Source organism: Halichoeres trimaculatus, unplaced genomic scaffold (assembly GCF_033239565.1).
Source record: "Halichoeres trimaculatus isolate MK-OKI-2021-1 unplaced genomic scaffold, fHalTri1.1 fHalTri1_scaffold_11, whole genome shotgun sequence".
NCBI classification, from domain to species: Eukaryota; Metazoa; Chordata; class Actinopteri; order Labriformes; family Labridae; genus Halichoeres; species Halichoeres trimaculatus.
In genome coordinates, this window is record NW_027437189.1 from 989,155 (window position 1) to 1,011,053 (window position 21,899).

General features: G+C 38.5%; 1 protein-coding gene across 1 annotated transcript in view; it reads left to right on the plus strand.

Annotated features, from left to right (window-relative positions):
• cry3a (cryptochrome circadian regulator 3a) overlaps positions 1–21,899 on the plus strand; it is a 45,013-nt gene that overhangs the window by 7,179 nt on the left and 15,935 nt on the right. The window contains exons 2-5 of the mRNA XM_074682184.1: positions 872–1,035; positions 17,603–17,711; positions 17,808–17,950; positions 18,881–19,065. Of these exons, the coding sequence (XP_074538285.1) occupies positions 878–1,035; positions 17,603–17,711; positions 17,808–17,950; positions 18,881–19,065 (595 nt within the window). The 5' untranslated portion in view covers positions 872–877. The remainder of the gene's footprint in view (positions 1–871; positions 1,036–17,602; positions 17,712–17,807; positions 17,951–18,880; positions 19,066–21,899) is intronic.

Consider the following 21,899-nt stretch of genomic DNA (forward strand, 5'->3'; position numbering starts at 1 on the left):
TCGGCTTTAAAACTGCAGGCATGATGGTTCAAGCCCTGGCATGGACCAAGATTTCATCTGGAGGAACAGTCTCCACCTTTAGGAGACCAAAGTTAGACGTCCAGAAATGACGGTGAAATGACGTCCTCTGAACGTCTCTTTGCTCAGTGGGTTGATTATTTTGATGTTCGCTCAGGCTTCCAATGGGCTGATTAATATACAAAATGTTTCTGTAGAAGTGCTACACATCTGACAGACTTTTAACACAAGGGGGTGATTGTTTCTGGGGGATGTTTGGGTTTGAAAATGATCATATTCAAGTTAAAGACACAATATATCATCTGTAGGTTAAAATGATTTCATCCTTTTCAAACAGTGATGGCTCCACCTAAACCTCAGGCTGAATTAAAGCTCTGAAAAGACCAAAAAAAAAAAGTTTTCTTCTACAGTGTGATATGGTGTAATAATTATTTTGATGAAATGAAGTGAGCTATTCTTTATTCTGATCAGCTGATTATAAAACTTTTCACAAACCTAATGTAATCTTCAGGTTTGGGGAAAGTTTTCAGTGAGGTTTGTTTTTTTGCTGTTGTCCTATTTGAAGCAGCACCAAACGCCCAGAATATCCCCGCCAACAATAGACAGAAGAAGAAGAAGAAGTCTTTGGTGTTCCTGCTCAGATCGCTCTATTCTTGGCTCGGCCCACGCCGCTGGCAGCCGCCTCGGCTCTGATGCTTCCCTGATCTCCTGTTGGGCCTGAGCGAGCTGTGAGGAGCGTTAAAAAAAGACGGCGTGTTTTGTTCTGTCGGGCTTTAAACTTCATTCAGCTCAGTGGAGGAGGTGTTTTACCGCCGTTTCCTGTCGTTAACCATGGCTGTTCTGATTCGTCCAGATTAAAATGGCCCCAAATTCCATCCACTGGTTCCGGAAGGGTCTACGTCTCCATGACAACCCGGCGCTCCGAGAGGCGGTCAGGGGGGCAGGCACGGTGCGCTGTGTTTACTTTCTGGACCCGTGGTTCGCAGGATCCTCCAACGTCGGGGTCAACAGGTGGAGGTAAGACCGTGAACGTTTGTTATTTTTGTTTTTTTACTCTCTGGATGAACCTTTTCCTGCCTAATTTTTATTTTTCTAATTATTTATAGAAAATAAAACCAAAAATGAACAGTACATGATAACTGAACAGAAAAAAAAAAACAAACAAAAAAATTTAAACTTAAAACAAATTTTCTGTTTTATTGTGTTTGAAATAATAACAGTCAGTTACAGAGTTTAATAAAAACATTTATCTTAAAACATAAAGTTCATCAAGTTTGGCACTTAAACGACTGTGACATTGAACTAATGCTGCAGAGAAATGATTGGGTGAAAGAAAACATGATTATTATTATTATTTTATTTATTAACTACACTGTAAAAAATAAAACTTAAATGATTTTTAACTAACTAACCCAAAAATAAAGAGGAAACATTGATGTTAACTGCTTTAAAACCAACGTCATCAAGTTTAGAAATAAAATATTTTGAATAAATTTTGAGATTATGTTTACTATAGAGTTTATGAGCAACATACAGCGTAGTCGCTCTTTGGCGCCATCTACAGCAGTGGAGGTTTAGAAGACATATTGTTCTTCCAATTCACCTAAAAAATGAAGAGTTGAAATATCAACATTGTATCACAGGTCAAAGTATCGTGATATTTTGATTTAATTTGATTTAATTTCATTTAATTTTTGCAAAGTCAGTCCCTTGTTTTATTTCTCAACTGAAAACTTATTTTTACAGAAAAGCTTTTTTTTTTTAACCTTTATGTCATTTTATCCGGATTTTATTGTTTTAGCTCTCTTTGATTTATTTCATTGCTGTTTGTCTTATTTGTTTTAATTTTCTGCTGTTCATTTTTACCTGTTTTAAAAAGTGCTATACAAATAAAGTATTATTATTGTTATTATTATAAAGTTTTATTCATCAAAAAATAGAAATGATACATACCCTTCCCTTACAAAATATTTTTCACCAATCACCCGGTGCACATTTAAAAAGAGCTGCAGGCAGACATGTCAAAATACTCTTTATCTGTTCTGTTAAAAGAAAACCAGGAATCAGGAAAACTTTATTAATCCTAGTGGAAAATTTGGGGAAAAGAAAACAACCAACAAAAAAAACATTTCCAAAAAACAAAAAGTGTTTTTTATCTCATCCCTTATCCTCACATTTTCTCAGCGTACTAGATTTGATAATATTTTTAAAGATAAACTTTGGTTTTCCTCTCTGGTGTCCTCTTCCAGATTATTCCATGAGTTAACCCCTCATACTGCGACATAGTAAATTAGCAATTACTAGCAGTCACGTGTTAAACTCAGTTTAATGTTTTGTTCTGCATTCATTCTCTGGTATTTGAGGAATTCAGCGACCTCCTCAGCCTGACTGTTAAAAAGTGGTTTCATTACCGTTACATATTTGTGGTTTGGTGTAATCAGGACGTGTGGGTTGCTCAGTTTCCTCTCGTCATGTAACAGCGGCCAGCGGCAGAGGTCTGCAGGCAGCGATGAGTCACACAGGAGGAGCTGAGGGGAGAAAAAGGAGAAACATGGAGCTGCAGTGCTTCACCTCACAACACGGTGTCAGCATTTCTCTGCTTTTCAGTCTGTAGCAGCTCTGTGTGAGGCTTTCAGGGAGAGGTTTCTTTATTTAATCAACACTTTGGATGATTTTTGGTTTGGTATCAAGCTCCTGTAAAGTGAATCCTCCCTGAAGGCCCTTTCTCAGCCTGGTCTCGGCCTTTTCTTGGCTCTCAGCTGGGCGTCTGAGTGCACCACATGTGACGTTTAAAAAGAGCCCCTCTGATTTTAAGTGGATTGAAGAGATGAAATAAATAAGGTGACCTGGAAACACCTGCTGGGCTTATTTCCCAGCCACAGGGTGCCTTTTTGTTTTAGCCTCTGCTCATGTAATCCCCATTAAAGAGGTCAGCCTGCAGGTAGCCGTACGTCTCTGTGAGTGGCTGGTTTAAAGCAGAAGAAGAAGAAGAGTGCCCTCTTTAAACCACGCCGTGTGTCTCTGGAGGGTTTGTTTGAAGGAGGTGGATCAAACGCCGTGGAAACTGGCTCGGTGTGTCCTGTTAGATAAAGCTCGCCCCCCTGTGTCGATGGGAACGCATGTTGGTTCACGTGAGACCGTTTCGATCCACCTCTCCTCTCCGCAGGGGGAGGAGAACCCGCTGTTCATTGCTCGCTGGCCCGTTTTCACTCTGAGGGGCTATTTGTAGACCTCTGCACACAAATAATCGATACAGGAGTCGCTGACCCAGCTGGGTCTGCCACATCGAGGGGCTAAAAATGTAAACAGACCGGTGCTGCAGCATGTCCAAGCAGGAAACACACATCAGTGACGCACATGTCTGCTCAATGCTCCCAGATTCCAAAACAGCGTTTGTAGGTCAGGGATGGAACAAATGAACCCGTTTATTTCTGTCGGCACAGCCTGAAATCATTTTTCTGCTGACTGCAGGGAGCTAAACACATTCACTGATAGTTTTTCAACATCACAAGTAAAGCAGCATCTGAGGCTCTGATGCTAATAAACAGGAAGATGGATGGACCTGCAGCAGATAATCCAGAGTTATTAAACAGTAAACATGAACTGACAGTTCATGTCTGAGAGATAAAATCTGAAAAAAACAACCTCTACATAAGCGGGATAGATAAGAATATAGTAATTAAATAAGTTTAAGACATGGTTCATACAATAAATCATGTCATGAAGTGGAGTAGATAGAGATATGGTGTGCAAACACCGTGCACAGAGCAATGACAGGGTCGGTGGGTGGGAAACTTTACATTTGTCCAACTTCCACAGAAGATTCCTGGAAATATATTTAACTTTTTTACACATTTTTGTCAAATAGAGCTTTTACATTTTTATCTAGAGCTCCAAATGCTGTAGCTCGTGTGGAGCTGGATCCTCCTCTCCCATTCATTCTAATAGGGGGACTGAAAGGGCGTCTTTGGGGGTCACCAACTTTGAGGGCTAATCATTCAAAAACCGTTTGACAAACAACAAATTCATGCATAAGTTTTGTAAAGCAGAGCTCACTCTGTCATCTGAGCAAATTTCAAGCTGATACCATTTACGGCCTAGGAGAAGATAACTTTTGTAGAAGGGCCAAAAGTTTGGCCTGATTTTATTTTGAAAAGCAAATTGCTGGCCTACTGTTTGAGATAGGTCAGGGGTGTCTGTATAATTTGTGCATCTCAATGAGTTGAACATTTTGTCAGAAACCATACAAAAAAAAAGGAAAAAAAACTGTAGTTCCCAAAGTGCCCACCAGAGGCTGGCCCCAAAAAGCTGTGGAGACCCCATTGAGTTTCATGTTAAAATGCTGAAATTAAAACAGCATTGTCAATAAATAGAACTTGGTACAAAAACAGGCTTGGTCAGTTCAGATTATTTTAGTACTTCCTCACACTGCACTCGGGGTAAATTATCTTTACACTCGCTGATTCTGCAGATATTGAGGCTGGGAGTTGGATTTAATTTGGCACATTTTAGGACATGGTTGAGTTGACCTTGGGGGAGGGATTGGTGGCATAGCTAAGATTTCAGACTTGTTTTTAATTGAAGTAGGTCTTTGAAAAAAATGAACAGCGATAGCATAATGTTTGGGAGGTTGATTATGGTTAAAAGTCTTTGAAGACTTTTATTTTAAATTGATGACGACATTCTGTGTTTAAGCCTTTCTGCAAAGTAGGGTTGCATTAGTTCATTTCTTGATTGCTCAATAGAATAGAAAGAACAAAGAATAGAATGTACTTTATGAATCCCCAAAGGGAAATTTAAAGTCACAGCAGCAAAACAAGAAAATATGTAGAGCAAAAATTCAAGAATATAAAAATATAACTAGAGTAAAATAATAAGTGTCAGCTAGAAAAAAAAAAAGTCCATCAGAGACGGCAGCTTGTCCATCATTCTCCACTCAGCCTCCACCTCCACAGGGTCCAGGATGGCGTTTTCACCTCCATTTCCTCGGTTCACGGTGAACATTGGTCCTAGCACCAGTTAGCATCAACATGCTACAGGCTGCTAACATCTGAAAACTTGGGTGTAAACAATGCGACCATGGTTACATGTGGGATCTCTGGGCTCACGCTGGAACAAAAATGTAAAAACACTGAAACACCGCTGCAAACGCAACAAGTTTGGTGTCTACAGCCAAAATATGAGACGCAAAAAGTCAAAAACCAAACTTAAAGGAGAGGGACAAAAGAAGAGAGAGGCAACAACAAGCTACTACTCGAGCAGCAGTTAGTTAGCTAACTAATTTGTAGATAATTAATCTGATTATTAATCAGATTAATCAGAACTGAACTGACAGTTGCAGCCCTGATTGCACAGCTTGAGTTTTTATCAGACCCACAGGTGGTGACAAAGGAGTCTTTTCTGTGTGTAGTTTAGCCGTAATATTCACACTCTGTGCTGTAAAATACAGCACTCACCCCGGGGAGAAGGTGTTTTTTATGTGGGTGAAGTTCAAAGTCTGATAAGTTTTCTCATTTTGAATCTTCCTTCACATTTTCTGCTGAAGAGGGGCAGGAAATTGCTGTTTGTGTCCCACTTTCCTGGGCTGACGTACGACAAACACTGCTCTGGGTTTCAGGGCGACATCGAGCGTTTTCGATCCCCAGGCGCCAAAACGCTGCATCACAGGTCACAAGATGATGCAGCGAGGGTCAGTTCAAGACGAATCCAATGAAATCGAGGTCACGGTTTCTGCTGGAGCACATGTGATTACCTTAACGGTCGATGTTATTCTATGATGGGGTTTGTCTTTTACCCTGGAGGATTACGTGAAAGCAGTGGCCTGATTTTATTACAATCAGCCGAGAAGGTGCCGCGCAGGTCACGGGTGATTTAGAAGAAGAAATGGATCCAACACATGGATGAGTCATTAAAGGAGACCTGGATGTCAGCTTAACTGTCTGTTTTAATGTGGATGGTGATCATCTTAGCCTGTCAGATGGTGAAAATACAGACATGCAGTTTTTATGGCATAAAAATTGTATAAAAGTGGCAGCTCCATTCACAGCCTCTGACACATCAGCACAGTCCTGTTGTATTTAAGGTTTAACCACTTCTTTTTTAATACAAGATAGTGTGTACTTTTAGTCAATTCTGCTTCAAAACTTGTGAAAAATTATCCATGAAGACAGCCTGACAGGCATTTTTACCTTTAAGTTGGTTGTGGCAGCTCAGCTCGCAGCCTCCCTCGGAAGTCATGTCAGTAAAGAAACATTTAAAAAGGAAAATAGTTTGGATTTGTCTTTATCTTTTAAGTTAGAGCTTGAACGTATATACAACTATATATATATCAGAGCAGAAGAGGCAGCTCAGCTCGCCCCTCTGTTCAGAACGCTCTGATTTAGTGGGCGTGGCCTTCATATGTAAATGAGCCACCGCTGATACCGCCCCGCTCTTCCACGTCACTGAGAGCGGCGCCACGAGCTCCGAGTGCACAATGTTTAGAAAACAGAGAAGCTCGTTTACTGTAACATTACAGGCTAAAACAACAGGCTAACTGCAGCTAAAGTTAGCATCCTGAAGCTAACACAGAGACAGGGGGGACACTGAGGAAAAGCTCTTCCATCTGCTCCACAGCACACAGCATTTAAAATACTCACATTTCCAGGGTCCCAGGTTTGTTGGAGGATGGTTGGTAATGCGCCTGGATTCAGGACCAGTCTATTGGCTAGCCCTCTGTTGGACTGTCCAAAGTTGGAAAAGCAGTCGGCCGTGAAGTGACTAACACACACATGCTCAGTTTTACTGAGTGTAGCTGGAACATTTCCTGATAAATGAACTCTAGACACTTAGTCTGTCTTCTTCAGAGATGGGAAGCTTGAGCATGGAGCTATGTGGCTGTTTACAGCCAAAAACAGAGAAGTGATGGCTCTTCAACTTTGGCATTCTCCTCCTCGCATCTGGAGAGATTTCTCTCCAGATGCGAGGAGGGGAGTGGGCAGGGAGGGGGTTCGGGGGTATCTGCTCCGGTGGACCAATCAGGTCAGACTTGCTCCTGATTGGTCTAAAAAGGGAATCGCTGACGTCGGCAAATCCCCAAAATCCAAACATCTCATTACATTCACAAGCTCTACTAAGAACAGGTTTGGTCGTTAAATATCACATTTTGTGGGCTGGGAGGAAAGACAAAGACCCACACATTTCACTAAAAGACTTAATGAAGTGATTTTTGCAGAATATGGGACCTTTAAAAACATATTTACAGCCTAGTTTAAAAAGCGACCTGGGTCTAAAATCCTGATATGTCGATGAGCACAACTGTTCGGTGAATGACTTTTCTCTGACCCGGCGTTTTGAAGCTATTAGGATTGTCTGATTGTCCAATCAGAAACACAGCTCAGGTCACATGATCGCCAGGCGCCTTGTAGCGGTTCTAAAAAGCACTCACAGTCGGCGTGGTATCAACGTGGCTGCGTCCGTGGATTGGCTTCATTTCACGGTTTAAAGAACAGACGGGTGACGTCACAGAACAATTTGACAGAAAGAGTCAAAAGTCAATTTAGGAGCATTTCTGTGAGCTGTGGACAAGCACACTCACAAATCCAGACCTGTATCTGGACCACTGACCCCGGGAAGTCCCTCTGAGGAGAAAATAGCGATTTGAAGTCTCCTTTAGAAAGTCATCTGACCTGTCCCATATTTAGCCTGGGTCCGTGCAGGTGGACCAGTCAGATGTCTGCAGCGCTAATAGCTAACCCAGGCTCAGACGGAGACTAAAACCTGTCCAGCTGCCCTGACATCTGCAGGTCTGCATCATCCAATTAGAGGTTGTTATTTTTACCTGGGAGCTGGGACCTGACATGTCTCTTTAGACGGTTCAGCGGGGATTTAAAGTAACGAGGCTATCCAGTCCGATTTTATGAATGAGGAACTAACAGAGAGCTTTTCCTTTAACATTCAAACGCCTCCTGTGTCTAACAGTTAATCTGAAAAGCTTTATCCTACACTTCCCATGATGCTTTTCATCTGAAGTGCGACAGTTCTTCACCCTAAACAGTAAACAGTTCAAAGAGTTGTGTTTAAAAACTTTTTGACGAAGCAGAGGAGGAGTTTAAAGCTCCTGTGAGCAGCTACTGACGAGCTACTGATCAGACTGAGATGAACACGGGAGCCTCTGGGTGAGCCGCACAAGCAAACCAGGTCATCAGCGTACAGGTTTATTATTTTTAAACAGATATGTTTAACGTCCCAACAGCCGGTAGAGGGTAGGTGTCAGTCGAAGAGATTAACAGGACAATGCAGAATATTTTGGACAGCAAGGATTTCTGATAAGTCATAAGTTTTTTACACTTAAAGTCAGATCGATGAGATTTCATTTTTGAACGAGACTCAGAAAGTTTCATACAGGAGCTTTAAGCACATTTTAACATTTGATTTTTACGAAAACCCAAAGAAAAAAAAATCCTGTACAGGTGGCTCAGATATTTTTTTCAAAGAATACTGGCTAAAAATCCCCCCTCCAAAAAAAAAAGATAGAAAGCTTTTCAATTTTTTGTTAAGAATTACAATAAATACATGCGTCTACTACAGTGCCATCTACTGGACATTCTTTGAAATGGCATTTAAACAAGACGCAGAAAGTTTTTTACAGGAGCTTTAAAAACTCAGGCTTTTATTAAAAAAATATTTAAATGGATTCCCAAATTTTAAAAAAATGGTAAAATATTATTTATAGGTTGTGTGGTTATTATTATTATTGTTTTTTTATATATATATTATTAGTTTGTTATTTTTTTATTATTATTATCAATATTATCGTTATTATTTTACTTCATTTACTTTTTTTTTTTTAGAATAACAAACCTTAACCCTAACTTTTTAAAACAAATACATCTCCTAGTGGACATTCTGTGAAGTAGCAAAAAAAAGACACACAGGAAGGTTATACCTGGAGCTTTAAAAAAAACAAAAACAAAGATAAGGTCATATCAATCTAACAATTTTTTCGTTTTGTCAAGAGTTTCAATTAATTCATGCATCAACTGAAGCGCCACCTAATGGACATTTTGTGTAATGCTTGATTAATGAGACACAAATTTTTGCACAGGAGCTTTAATATTCCTTCTAATTTCTTTTAATGACAACTCAAAGACAAACTTTTTAAATACAGATTGATGTTTTACGATAAATAACAGCTTCTGTTGCTGCGCCATCAAGTGGACATTTGGTGTAATTGCAGCTTTTTCTTTTGGTATCATGACATCTGTCTTGGTTTCCATGGAGAGCCAATTATTGTTGTTTATTTGAAACATCTTTGGACATTATCGTCACAGTAAATAAAGGTAGCCTTTCCAGTTTATCCAGTTTGTCCAAGACACTCTGCCCTCATTAGACATCTTTTCATTCCCGTTTTGTTGTAGGAGTCAGATTGTTATGATTTTCCATCATGTTTGTTTCACTTTCAGCAGTTTCAAACATATCAGACTCTTGTGATGAGTTATTTTCCATTTTTGTTCTGTTTTTGTCCTGGTGTGGCTGCGGTTGCTGTAGTTTTAGGCAGAGATGCACCAAAGCATGAGACAAACATTAGTTTCAGACGATATTTGATCCGTCTACAGACATTAGCACGTTAGAAAATAATGTAAGGAAGCCAGGATAGCTAACCGCTGAGTCATACATGACGTTTTTCATTGGACAGAAGTAGAAAATGTGGTCCCTCAGGGAGTTTTAGAGTCTGTAAAAAGAGGAGGTTTCATAGCTTATGAGGAAAACAGGCTCAGAGTTAGAAAGAAGTTTCTCAGAGAGACAGCCACAGTGGGATTGAAGGTGTGAACTCAGAAACCTCTGTCTGAATTTGCACTTGAACACAAACAGAGAGGAATAAATCAGAGCATCACCATGGAGAAGTTTCAGACCGAGCTGTGGGGAGACGCTGATCAATCGCTCTTTCTCCTCTGTCCAGGGGAAAATGTGAGAACGGTCTCTGCAACAGATGTAGGTTAGTGTGCCAGAGCATGAAACTTGTGAGCGGTTATGTGATCGTGACCTACTTGTGGGGAGGCTTTCCTGCCTGGCCTTGTTAACGGGCGGACGCGCGCTGCGAACACAGCGCAGTACATCTGTCAGGAAATAAAACAAGCCGGCGCTTATTACTTTCAGAAATATGCAAAACAAAAAGGTCACAGGCGTCATCAGGTCTTTCTCTGCCGTAACCATGGCGACCAGCTGTGAGCCTGGTAAACACATGATGTCATCACGTTTATCAAAGGAGGAGAGTGTAGCCTGAAGTTTACAGGAGACGGTTGATCAGGATTCATTAATGTGACGGAGTGAGACGGATTCATTAACATCAGCTGAGTTTTTACTGAGCTTCAGGCTGAGGTTGTGTCTGATTCAAAGCTCATGTGAGAGGGTTTAGCTGGTTATGAAACAGGCCAGAGTGAAAACTGGAGCCCTTTGCCCTAAAAAGACTAACGACACAATCAGGAACAGGGTTTTAATTTCTTTAAGGTCATTTTTCAACAGGTTTTACTGCTCTAACAGCAGAAACAAACATCAGTTAGGTTTAAAACAGGACGATTAAGTCATAAACATTTACACCTAAAAAAGGACAGAATCAGCAAAAACTGAACTTTTTTATGAACAGCGTTATGTGCTTTTATTGTAATCATTTTGGGGGCATTTCTGCCGTAACCCTCAGGGGTAATCAGGGACATTTTTGAACTTTCAGGTTATTTTTTGCTCAATTTTTGGATGGTATTTTGGTTGTGTTACTCCACAAAAAATAATATTTTTTAAGGCAGTTTATTTCAGGAAATATCTTTAAATTCCAAAGTGTACAGAGGTCAGCGACGCACTGGAGGCAAATTTGCAAAACTTTTTTTTTTGGCTCAGATCTTTAAAAAAAATCATTCCTATTCAAGAATACCAAATATTATATTATTCTTATTATTTTAACCCTTTAAGTGCCTATTAGATTACATGGCGTCACCTTTTTATGGAGAAAAAAAAAATATGTATATATATATGGAGTGCTGGGAATGTGTTTGTGAATATCAGGCTTTGATAAACCAAAAATTAGTAATAAAACAGATTTTGATGCATTACATTTTTTCAGTGTGAGATTATTAATTTCCGACCCTTTGAGGGTCACTGCACAATATAATCCTGCACTTTCTAGTTTCAGGGTTTTATTTTCATTTTTTTCTGTTTACCATGAGAAAGGACAATTTTCCACTTTACAAAAACACATTTTAAAAAAAACAAATTGGCATTAAAAGGGTTAACGTAATGAAAATGATTAAATATTTGGTGTTTTTGAAAAAGACTAAAGTTGATTAAAAGATCTTAAAAAAAGAGAAAAAGCATTAATCAGTTGTTTTTATTGCAGTTTTATTTATTTTTATTTTCATTTTTTTGCAGAAGACATTTTTGTTTTCTTATGCCCTCAAAGAGTCATAAATTAAGAATCTGACACTGAAAAAAATAAAACAAAAATGCAACAAAATCATCTTTATTAAAATTTTTATTTATGATTTAGCCTGATCTAAAAAGATCTCCAGCCCTTCAACTTTTATTACATGAAAAAAACTCATGATAAGTTTTCTTCAATATGAAAAGAGGCATCATGCTATGAAATGAGCATTTATAGGCTATAAGTAATAAAAAAAATGTTTACTATTTTTCAACAGGACTGAAGTTAATCAAAAGATTTGAGGGGAAAAAGTTGTAAAAATATTAATCTACTGTTTTTTATAACAGTTTTTGGTAGAGGACACTTTTGTTGTTAATTAGAATGACTCATGAGGGTTAATTAGAGAGGAAAGCTGAATCTCCATCACTCCCAATGGAGGCCTTTTTATTTGGATTGAAAAATGTGATTTAAACCTGGTAAAAGGTGTTTCAGGAGTAAACATCAGTGTTAATATCAGAAAACATCAAATTTATCGTTTCAAAGCCTGATCCCAGATGTCTCAGTCAGTCTGCAGGATGGAGTCCAGCACCGTTCACCTCCACCTGTTGACACTGTGGCAAAAACCATTGGCCATCGTACTGTGAAATCAAGAATCTGCCTCTTGAATATAAGTTTTTTTTCTCAAGAAAGACACAAAAAAAGGTGATCTGTTAAATTTTCTGTTTGGTCCGGAGTGAATGTAAAAAAAACATCAGGCGTAAAAGACGTCATCGTCAGCGTAAAGAGAAACCTGGGACCATCTACATCTGTTTGATTCAGAGATCATACAGGAGAAATAAACCATCCAAATGACCTCTTAAACATCTGGAAACAAAACCACACTGTTTGTAAGCTCAAAGGCTAACTTTTCTTTCTTTATTTACTAAAGTGAAAGGATTTCAACTTTTTTTCCAAAGACGTTCTTAACTTTGTAAAACACTGATAAAACATGATACAGGCAGCGTTTCAGCTTTGACTTCTGCCTTAACATGGGATGATTTCACAATAAAGATAAAGGGTTTTACTTTTAATTTCTGCAGATCTAAATACAAAGTTTGTAACTTTTCCTGGATTTTCATTTTGTAATGTCGGTTTTTGGTTCAACGAAGAAATCAAAGAAGACTTTTTTCTTGAACCCTGGCGCAAAAAGTAAAAACAAATAAAATGCAGATGTTTAAATTCTGTAAAGGTTTTCATTGTGTGTGTGTGTGTGTGTGTGTGTGTGTGTGTGTGTGTGTGTGTGTGTGTGTGTGTGTGTGTGTGTGTGTGTGTGTGTGTGTGTGTGTGTGTGTGTGCAGCCAGGAATGAGGTTACTCGGCTTAGGGATTGTGTTGTGGTACAGTCCGAGCTGAGTGTGTGTCTGTACAGACCGATGTAGGCCACTGCGGTTATATAAGGACTGATGTATGATTAGGCAGTGACCACACACACACACACACACACACACACACACACACACACACACACTAAGGAGAAAGAGGCTAACCTAGCAACACAGCGGAGCAATCAGGAGCCTCATAACATGGAAGCACGCATAACTGCTCACAACAAAAAGTGCATGAATGCACGTGGTCATACATGTTTATCTGCTACACGTTACAGCTCACGTGCACACACACACACACACACAGCAGGTGGTATGTCACCCAGAATGATTGGAGGAGCATCTCTGACATTATCTAAGTGTTTTTGTCCACTGAGGCAGAAGGAGGGCAGCTCCTAAAGGTGAGCTCGTCCGCTCGCCGTCTCCACGTCCAGGTTCAGTTTCCACGGGGAACGATGACGTCTTAGAAAACTCAGCGGCCGCACTGACCTTTCCTCCTCACATCAAGATCGTTTGCATGATTAGCTTTCGATTTCGCACGGTTCAACGACACGGCTGCCTCTTAGGACGCCAACGAACGTTGGAAAGTTAGCGCCGTTCCATTAAATACAAAAATATTATTCACACGTCCTCGAATTTAAACGCAGCGCAGCATCAAAGGTTGTGACCAGGGCTGAATTGATTCCTCCATTGATTCAAGTCGATTACTAAAACTGATCGAGGACTTCACTCTGATTGGGGGATCGTTCAAATAAGATACAGTTAAAACCAAAAGATTAAGTTTCTTTGCCTTTAAAAATGATAAATTCAGATAATAGATTAAATAGTAATGACTTGTTACGCAAATGAGGCGATGATGTCATTCATCGACTTCTTTAACCTGTAAAAATACAGCACCGCAGAGTGAAGATGAAAAATAAAAACATAACTTCTTCTTTTTCACTTTTTTCAAACTAACTTTCACTGAGAAAAATAATTCCTCTTCAACTAAACAATAACATCTTTAATCGATTAATCGGTTAATCGAGTATTCAATTAATCGATTAATCCATTAATCAATTAAATTTTTACCAGAATTCCCATACGAGATTATCCCATAGCTGCGGTTTCAGCTGTAACGTGTTGTGTCCTCTGCAGACCTGGAGGACAGATGCATGTACGTCGACAGAAACACGTTTACTCAGAGCGTCGTCGGCTGCTAAACGGCTCAGATTGTTTCTCCAATTGTTTGACGTGGTTACAGAAGCATCGTTGCAGAAAGGACACTTTTTGTTCAGCTCAATCAACTCTTCTGGGTCAGTTTGTCTGAAAAAGACTCATATAAAGCACGGTGATGCAAGAACGGCAGTGAATAAAGATGTTATGAATCTAGGAGGAGGTAGGATGATGTGTTGATGAACGAGCTGAAAAATGGATTCAGATTTGTGAAAGTAAAACCGACTGCAAAGAAAGAAATGACTTTTCATCCATATGAGCACAAAATGAAAACCATAACACTGAAAAACCACTGAGAGTGTCAACTTTAAATCAAAACCTGTCCTGGAACACGTTTGTGTGTTTTCATGTCGCCAACTTTTTCCCAAAACCAGAGTCTCAGAGTGACAGAGAGGAGACCTGGAGTTCAGTCTGACCTTTCCTCCAAAAGGAGACAGACACACTCACAGCTCCTCACACACACACACACACACTTACGTCCTGGCGTCCCTGCGCTGCGTGCGGCCCCGCTGTGCTGCGCTGCTCGGCCCGTCTGTGTGAGGATTGGGAGCAAGCGGGGCTTTGCTTGGGAACGCGTTGTTCCTGGTTTCCTGATCAGGCTAACGGGGTCAGACAGGAGGAGCATCGTCTGGCTGCTCTGTCTGCTCCGTCTGTGTGGGGACTCTGCTCACTAACACAGCAGACACAGCACAGCACAGATAGGTGGCGCTCATGTGTTGGACCTTAAGTGAAAAAGCAGAATCTGACTCCAGAGGTTGTTTTTTTTTTTTTTTTTGATCGATTTCTCTGTTGTTTCTATTTCTGTCCGTGTCTCTCCGTCTGTGCCAGGAACTGAAATAACTCCACCTATCACACACAAAAGCTGCTTTTTGGGGAAAACTAAGAACTTTAAAAACCTCTTAAGCTGATTAAGAGCGATACACTCAACCACATAATCGCTTCTTGCACAAAATCTTGTGTTTTTAAAAAATCAAAGCCGACGTGTTGGGATGAAATGCAAAAATGGATCAAGAGTTAAACATTAGAAGAAAAAAATCTAAGAAAAAAAAACAACTAATTAATGTTAAGATGATGATATTAATGCATTATTGTTTTTACTCCAGTGAGGGGGTATGGAAGATTGCTTTTATAGCCACTAGGGGGCATCAGAAAGGGGCAATGTACCAAGCATCTTAAATCTGAACCAGACCATGTGAGGAAGTTGAAATGATGATGATGATGATGTTTATAGATTTTATCAGGAGCTGCATTATGCCAAAAACTGTGCATCACATGAGTCAGAGAAAAACATTTTGCCCCCTGCTGGGGAAAAGTGTTAACTTTTTTAACCCAGCTTATTAACAGACTAAAATTAATGGTTTAAAAATGTAAACAAACCACTTTTTTAACAAGAACCCCCGATTTAAATATCATGAAACAAAAACTCAGGATACTTATGCGAATCTTTTTTTCTCCCACACCTATGCAGTACCGCATGTTTCCACTAGAGGCTGGCTGCTGAAACACCAAAAGAGCACACACGCACTGATTTAAAAAGCTGGTCTTCACAGCAGAAATACTGTGTTAGGAGGTTTGTCTCGTTCAAAAAACAGTTTTAGTAGGAATAACTCGGCTCACACTGTAAAAGTTGTTTTATTTAAACTTGCTAACGTTAAACTTAGGAGTGTAGCCTCGGTTAGGACACAGCTGACTGGACTGACAGGTAGAGAGCAAACTTAAGACTCACATCCACCAAGGGTGATGGTAGAGCTTCTTCTTTAGTTTTTATTTTTACTTCATTTTGACTTTTTGTATTCAATTTTAGTTTAATGTTAATTTATTTTTAAAGCCTGTTTCCTAGTTTAGCTTAGCTTTTAATTTTGTATTAAAGCCTATTAATTTGTTTAGTTTTTTGTTTTTTTGTTTTTTAGTAGTGTTAGTTTTGGTTCAACATTGTATATTTTAAATTTTTGAGGTTTTGTGCAAATTTCTTTTTTTTTCAAAATTGTTCTTTTTTCAATTTCATTTTTTTTCAAAAAATATTTGCAAATGTATTAAAAAAGGCATCACATGAACAATTCTATCATAAAAAAAAATCTTAAATTTTTTTCAAATTATTGTTGAGAATTAACGTGTTTTTAACTCTGTGCAGTATTTAATCCACTTTTTAGTCTTTATTGTGAATATCTAAATCTACAAAAAGACAAATCTAGAAGAAAATACAGATTTTAATTCTGTGTGGATGGATTCATTTAACTGACAACGTGCTGGATTAATAAACATGATTGTTATGTAGCAAAACATATCAAGCATAAACAATTTAAGTTTAGTTTTATTATCTCTACATGTTATAAGTTTCAAGTATTCTTTTCAAGATTTAGTAGTTGCATATATTTTTTAATTATTGCAAATTTTTGAAAATACTCATTTAATTTTAATATTTAAAAAAAAAAAAAGTTTGCAAACCAAAAAAATCTTTTTTTTTGGAATTTTTTTTGCAAAAAAAAAGTAATTATTGCAAGTCTTCTGCAATTTTTGATTTTTTTTCTATTTTTGAAAATTAAAAAAAAATCAAAATCTTTGCAAATTATTTATTCATTTATTAGATTTATTTAAATAAAAAAAACTATTTTAAAAATGTCAAAAAAAGGATTGTGTAAAAAATCCAAAAAATCATTGGACCATTTAAAAAAAAATGTATTCACTGAATACAGATGAACAACAGTGAAATTTGTCAGTAATCAGAAAGTTAAAAACTCAGCATAATAAGCAGATGAGTGATGTCACAGGGGACACTCAAACAGATCATCACTACTCTTTGTATTTACAGTAAGTTAAATAAGGTGTGATGTTGCAGCAGCTGACTTTTTGCAGCTTTGGTCATAAAAATAACTGAATGGGACTTTAACAACAACACGTAGTCATTCAGATAACGTTCACTCATCGCTGAGATTCATTCACCCGTGTCTCTGCTCACGGTACAACTTTCTGTGTTATCAGCAACACGTTCCAACGTGTTGATTGTGTCAGTGTTTTCATTCATCACAGCTACACATACGAGCTGAGCGTTAACAAGCTTTTCCACTGAAAGGAGCTCGTTTGCAAACTTCTTTTGTGTTTTTTAGGTTAGTTTGAGTTTTAGTGCAACAAGTCATTAAAGCAGATTTTACAGCGATGAGGAGTCAGCTGCAAGATTAAAACGTGCATCCATGTTTTTACAGTTTTAATTGGATTTTAATGACCTGATCCAATCAAAGCTTCCAGGAACATCCAGGACAGAGGAGGATCTGCCTTAAACACACACACACACACACCCTTCATCCTCAAAACACACACATCCCAGAAAGTTTTCCATAGAGACGTTTCACCACAAACACCAATCAAAAACAAGTCGATGTCTTTTGTTGCAGGAAAGTGTTTGTTGTGTGACGTCAAGATGGGGGCAGATTATTTGGCTCCAATAAAAAAAGAAACGACCGGCAGCAGAAAAAAGCTGCAGAGGGAGAAAAGGAACGAAGCGTCCTCTGTGCACATTTCTGTGTGATGCTAAAGCAGCGATCAGTGATGTTTACACACGCTTTGTTAAGGCAAAAAGAGATCAGTGATAACCCCGTTCTCCTTTTCTCTCTCCTCAGATTTCTCCTCCAGTGTTTGGAGGACCTAGACGCCAACCTCCGCAAGCTCAACTCCCGCCTTTTTGTCATCAGGGGCCAGCCGGCCAACGTGTTCCCTCGGCTCTTCAAGGTCAGCAGATTTACAGCAACAAAGACGTGGGTGAGAAAAGAAAACTGTGAAGATTTAACCGTCCTCTGTCCTCTCTGTCCTCCCGCTCCGCTCCAGGAGTGGAAGATCTCCCGCCTGACCTTCGAGTATGACTCAGAGCCGTTCGGCAAGGAGAGGGACGCCGCCATCAAGAAGCTGGCCATGGAGGCAGGAGTGGAGGTCATCGTGAAGATTTCACACACCCTCTACGACCTGGACAAGTGAGGAACACACACACACACACACACACACTCACTAATATCCTCAATCCTCTCTGGATCCTTTGGTTGAGAAAAGCCTTGTTTCCACCAAACGGTTCAGTTCGTCTCAGTACAGCACACATTTTGTGGCATTTCCTTCGATTAAAACCAGGACAGATCCCCATGATTTGGTCACACCCTTTTTTATTTTATTTTATTTTATTTTATTTTATAATTTGATATGATTTGATTTTAGTAAAATGTTTTATTTTGATGATATGAAATGAATTTGATTTTATTATTCAATTCCTTTTTCTATTCCATTATTTTATTTTATTTAAATTGAATTTTGTTTTGATTTATTTTAATTATTATTTTTTTTTATTTTCTTTTTAATTATTCATTTAATTGTTTGTTTGATTTATTTATTTATTTTGTTATTGAGGGGGTCAGTAACACTAGTTATATTTGCTAAATATTTTACTGTAAATATAAACTTTATTTGCAAAAAGCACCGGCTCACAAAACATTATTTTTTTAGTAACAAGAACATTTTCAGTAAAATAAAAATAAAAAAATAACGTGAGTTTACAAAACTCACTAAAATAAACTCAAATGTCTTGAGGTTTACTCTTTGTCAGTATGTTTCTCACATAAACTCGTTACATTTTCCACTGGGATCACACACGCTGAAAAAAAAGATCTCATCTTGTTAGCGTTAGCAATGTCACTGCTTTGTGTGTATCTCTGTGAAGGAAACGGAGTGGTTACGAAAGCTTGCTATGGTACAACAGATGCACAATTTTTGATTTATTGCCCAGACCTACAGGAAGAGCTCAGTTGGCTTTGCTGATCCAACCTGTACCAAACTGTACTGATCCGTACCGGACCACTTGGGCGTAGTGTTTTTTCACCTCACGCCTGCTAACACCACCTTTTCCCCCTCTCCAGAATCATCGAGCTGAACGGCGGGCAGCCTCCTCTCACCTACAAGCGTTTCCAGACCCTCATCAGTCGACTGGATCCTCCTGAGATGCCCGTGGAGACGCTGTCGGACTCTCTGATGGGGCGCTGCGTCACTCCCATCTCTGAGGACCACGGGGACAAGTACGGCGTCCCGTCTCTGGAGGAGCTAGGTGAGGACGAAGAAACACCCTCAGAATATAAAATGACAAACCAGAAAAGATGCTTCACAAACATTAAACAGATAAAGGCAGCTAACACTGTTTGCTCGTTAATCCTCCTCAAACTGCTGCTTCACGGCCACATCCTTTCTTAGCCCTCATCACTGGATCAGCCAGGTCACACACACACACACACACACACACACACACACACACACACACACACACACACACACACACACACTCTTTCCTCTAATCTCCATCCAGATGTCCACCCATTCACAAAAGGTTAACAGTCTATTTATGCTCTGCAGCCATCTGTCAGCCGCGTCTGTGCAGCCATCTTTAGAAAGTTAAACTCCTGAAACTGTCCGTGCAGGTGTGTTTACCTCACACAGGCTGTTGTTTGGGTCCTGAGTCAGTTAGCTAACATGCTAACCCGCTATCAGACATGTCCATTCACAGAAAGCTGCTTTACATTCACAGACTTACAGCTCTGCAGACATCTGCTGCTCACACCTGCCCCCTGTTTACTGAGCGTACAGGTCAGCTGCTGCATGGAAACGCTTTATTTATCAGACCATGAATACATGGAGGTGTGCTGTGTGCAGCAGGGGGTCTGCTCCTTTACTTTCAGAGGATCCTTCTCTATATAAAGTTAAAATCTTGTGGAAAAATCATCTATGCAAGAGGTTTTGGGGATTTATGAAATTGCACATGTGATGTTTAAGTTTTTTTTTTAATAAGTTTGCAAAAATTTTGAAGAAAATTGAAATAAAAAAATAACACAAATATTTCAGATAAAAATGAAAACTTAGAAAAATTTGCAGAAAATGCAAAACAGTTTGATTTTTTTTTTTAAAAATGCTATAATTTGGAAAAAAAAAATGCAGATTTTTTTTCAGAGCAGTTTCAAATTCAAAAGCAGTGTCAAATGTTTGCAGTGTTTAAAGGTGTTTGTAATGAAGATTAGAGCATTTTTTATAGTGTAGATTAATGATATTGCAGTGTAGTTAATTATATTTACAGTGTAAACTCGGTTTAGATTTTTACAGTGTAGATTAGGGTTTTGAGGAAGTAGAGTCAAATTTTTGCAGTGTAGATTGGTCTTTTTAAGGTGTAATGTCCAGTTTCTGCAAGAAGGGTTAGGTTTATTTTCAGCGTAGATTATAATTTTTGTGTAGTACGGTCAAGTTTTGGGAGTGTTTGTAGTTTTTTTATGCAGTGAAGATTAAATAATTTTGTCAGGTGCAAAGTCTAGTTTTTACAGTGTAGGTAAGGGTTTTTTGGGAAATAGAATCAATTTTTTGCTGTGTAGGTAATTTTTTTAGGTTTAATGTCCAGTTTTTGCAATGTTGATGATTTTTTTCTAGAAAGTAGAGACTGGTTTTTGCAGTGAAGATAAGGGTTTTTGGTGAGTACATTTTTGAAGTGTAGATGAGTCTTTTTCAGGTGTAATGTCCAGGTTTTGCAGTGAAGTTAAGGGCAATGTTCAATGTATATTAATTTTTTTCTAAAGTACAGTCGTGTTTTGCAATGTATAAATGTTTTTTTTTGCAGTGAAGATTTAAGAATTTTTCAGTGTAGATTAACGATTTTGCAGTGTAGGTTATTTTATTCAGGTGCAAAGCCTAGTTTATAACCTTCATTGCAAAATCGTTAATCTACACTGAAAAATTCTTAAATCTTCACTGCAAAAAAAACATGTATACACTGCAAAACGTGACTGTACTTTGGAAAAAGTTTGATTTACATTGAAAATATCCCGAAACTTCACTGCAAAAACTAAAAATTTACTTCCCAAAAACCGTTACATTGTAAGGGTTTTTGGGAAGTTAAGTCAATGTTTTGCAGTGTAGATAAGTCTTTTTTTCATGTGCAATGTCCAGTTTTTGCAGTGAAGATAAGGGTTGTTTTTAGTGTAGGTTAACATTTTTGTTAAGTAGAGTTGAGTTTTTGCAGTGTAGATTAGGGTTAGTTTTAGCATAGATTAAAACTTTTGTGGAGTAGAGTCAAGTTTTTGCAGTGTTTAAAGATTTTTGCAGTGAAGATTGAAGAATTTTTTTCAGTGTAGTTTAACGATATTGCAGTGTAGTTATTATATTTCAGGTGTAAAGTCTAGTTTTAGAGTGTAGATAAGGGTTTTGGGCAGACGACTCAAATTTTTGCAGCGTAGATGAGTCTTTTTCAGGTCTAATGTCCATTTTTGCAGTGTTTTTAGGAAGTGGAGTCAAGTTTTTGCAGTGTAGATGAGTCTTTTTAAGGTGTATTGTTGAGTTTTGCAGTGTATAGTTTTTAGTGATAGTTTAGTTTCAAAGGTTTTCCCTGAGGAAGATTTTCTATGATTCAATCAGATTATTTATACTCTGAGTATTTATACTCTGTGTATTTATACTCTGTGTATTTATACTCTGTCCACAGTCTGCCTCAGTTATTTAAAGCTCATGTTTGCATAATTATGTAACGGTCACCATCTTTCCATCCTTCATGCATTAATACAAACAAGATGAGTCACTTTATCTATTTAACAGGAATTAAAAAATAAAAAAAATAAAAAACAGATTTTTTTTTATTATCAGAGACACGTGAGAAAGGACACTGAGCCTGAACTAGAGCTGCAGTCTGAATGTTCTGGTATCAGTTGTTAGACTTCAGCGTGACTTTATAGATCTGATGCTGAAGCTGAACAAACCAGAGTAAAGAAATGAACCAAACTCTCAGACATGAAAAGATTAATTACAGACACAGACAGTGAATTAAACAGTAAAATCAACGTACGGCTCCTCCAGCTGATGAGATAACGGCCTGTAGGCGTGAGCTCAGAGGAAAAGGTCGCACAGTTTCCC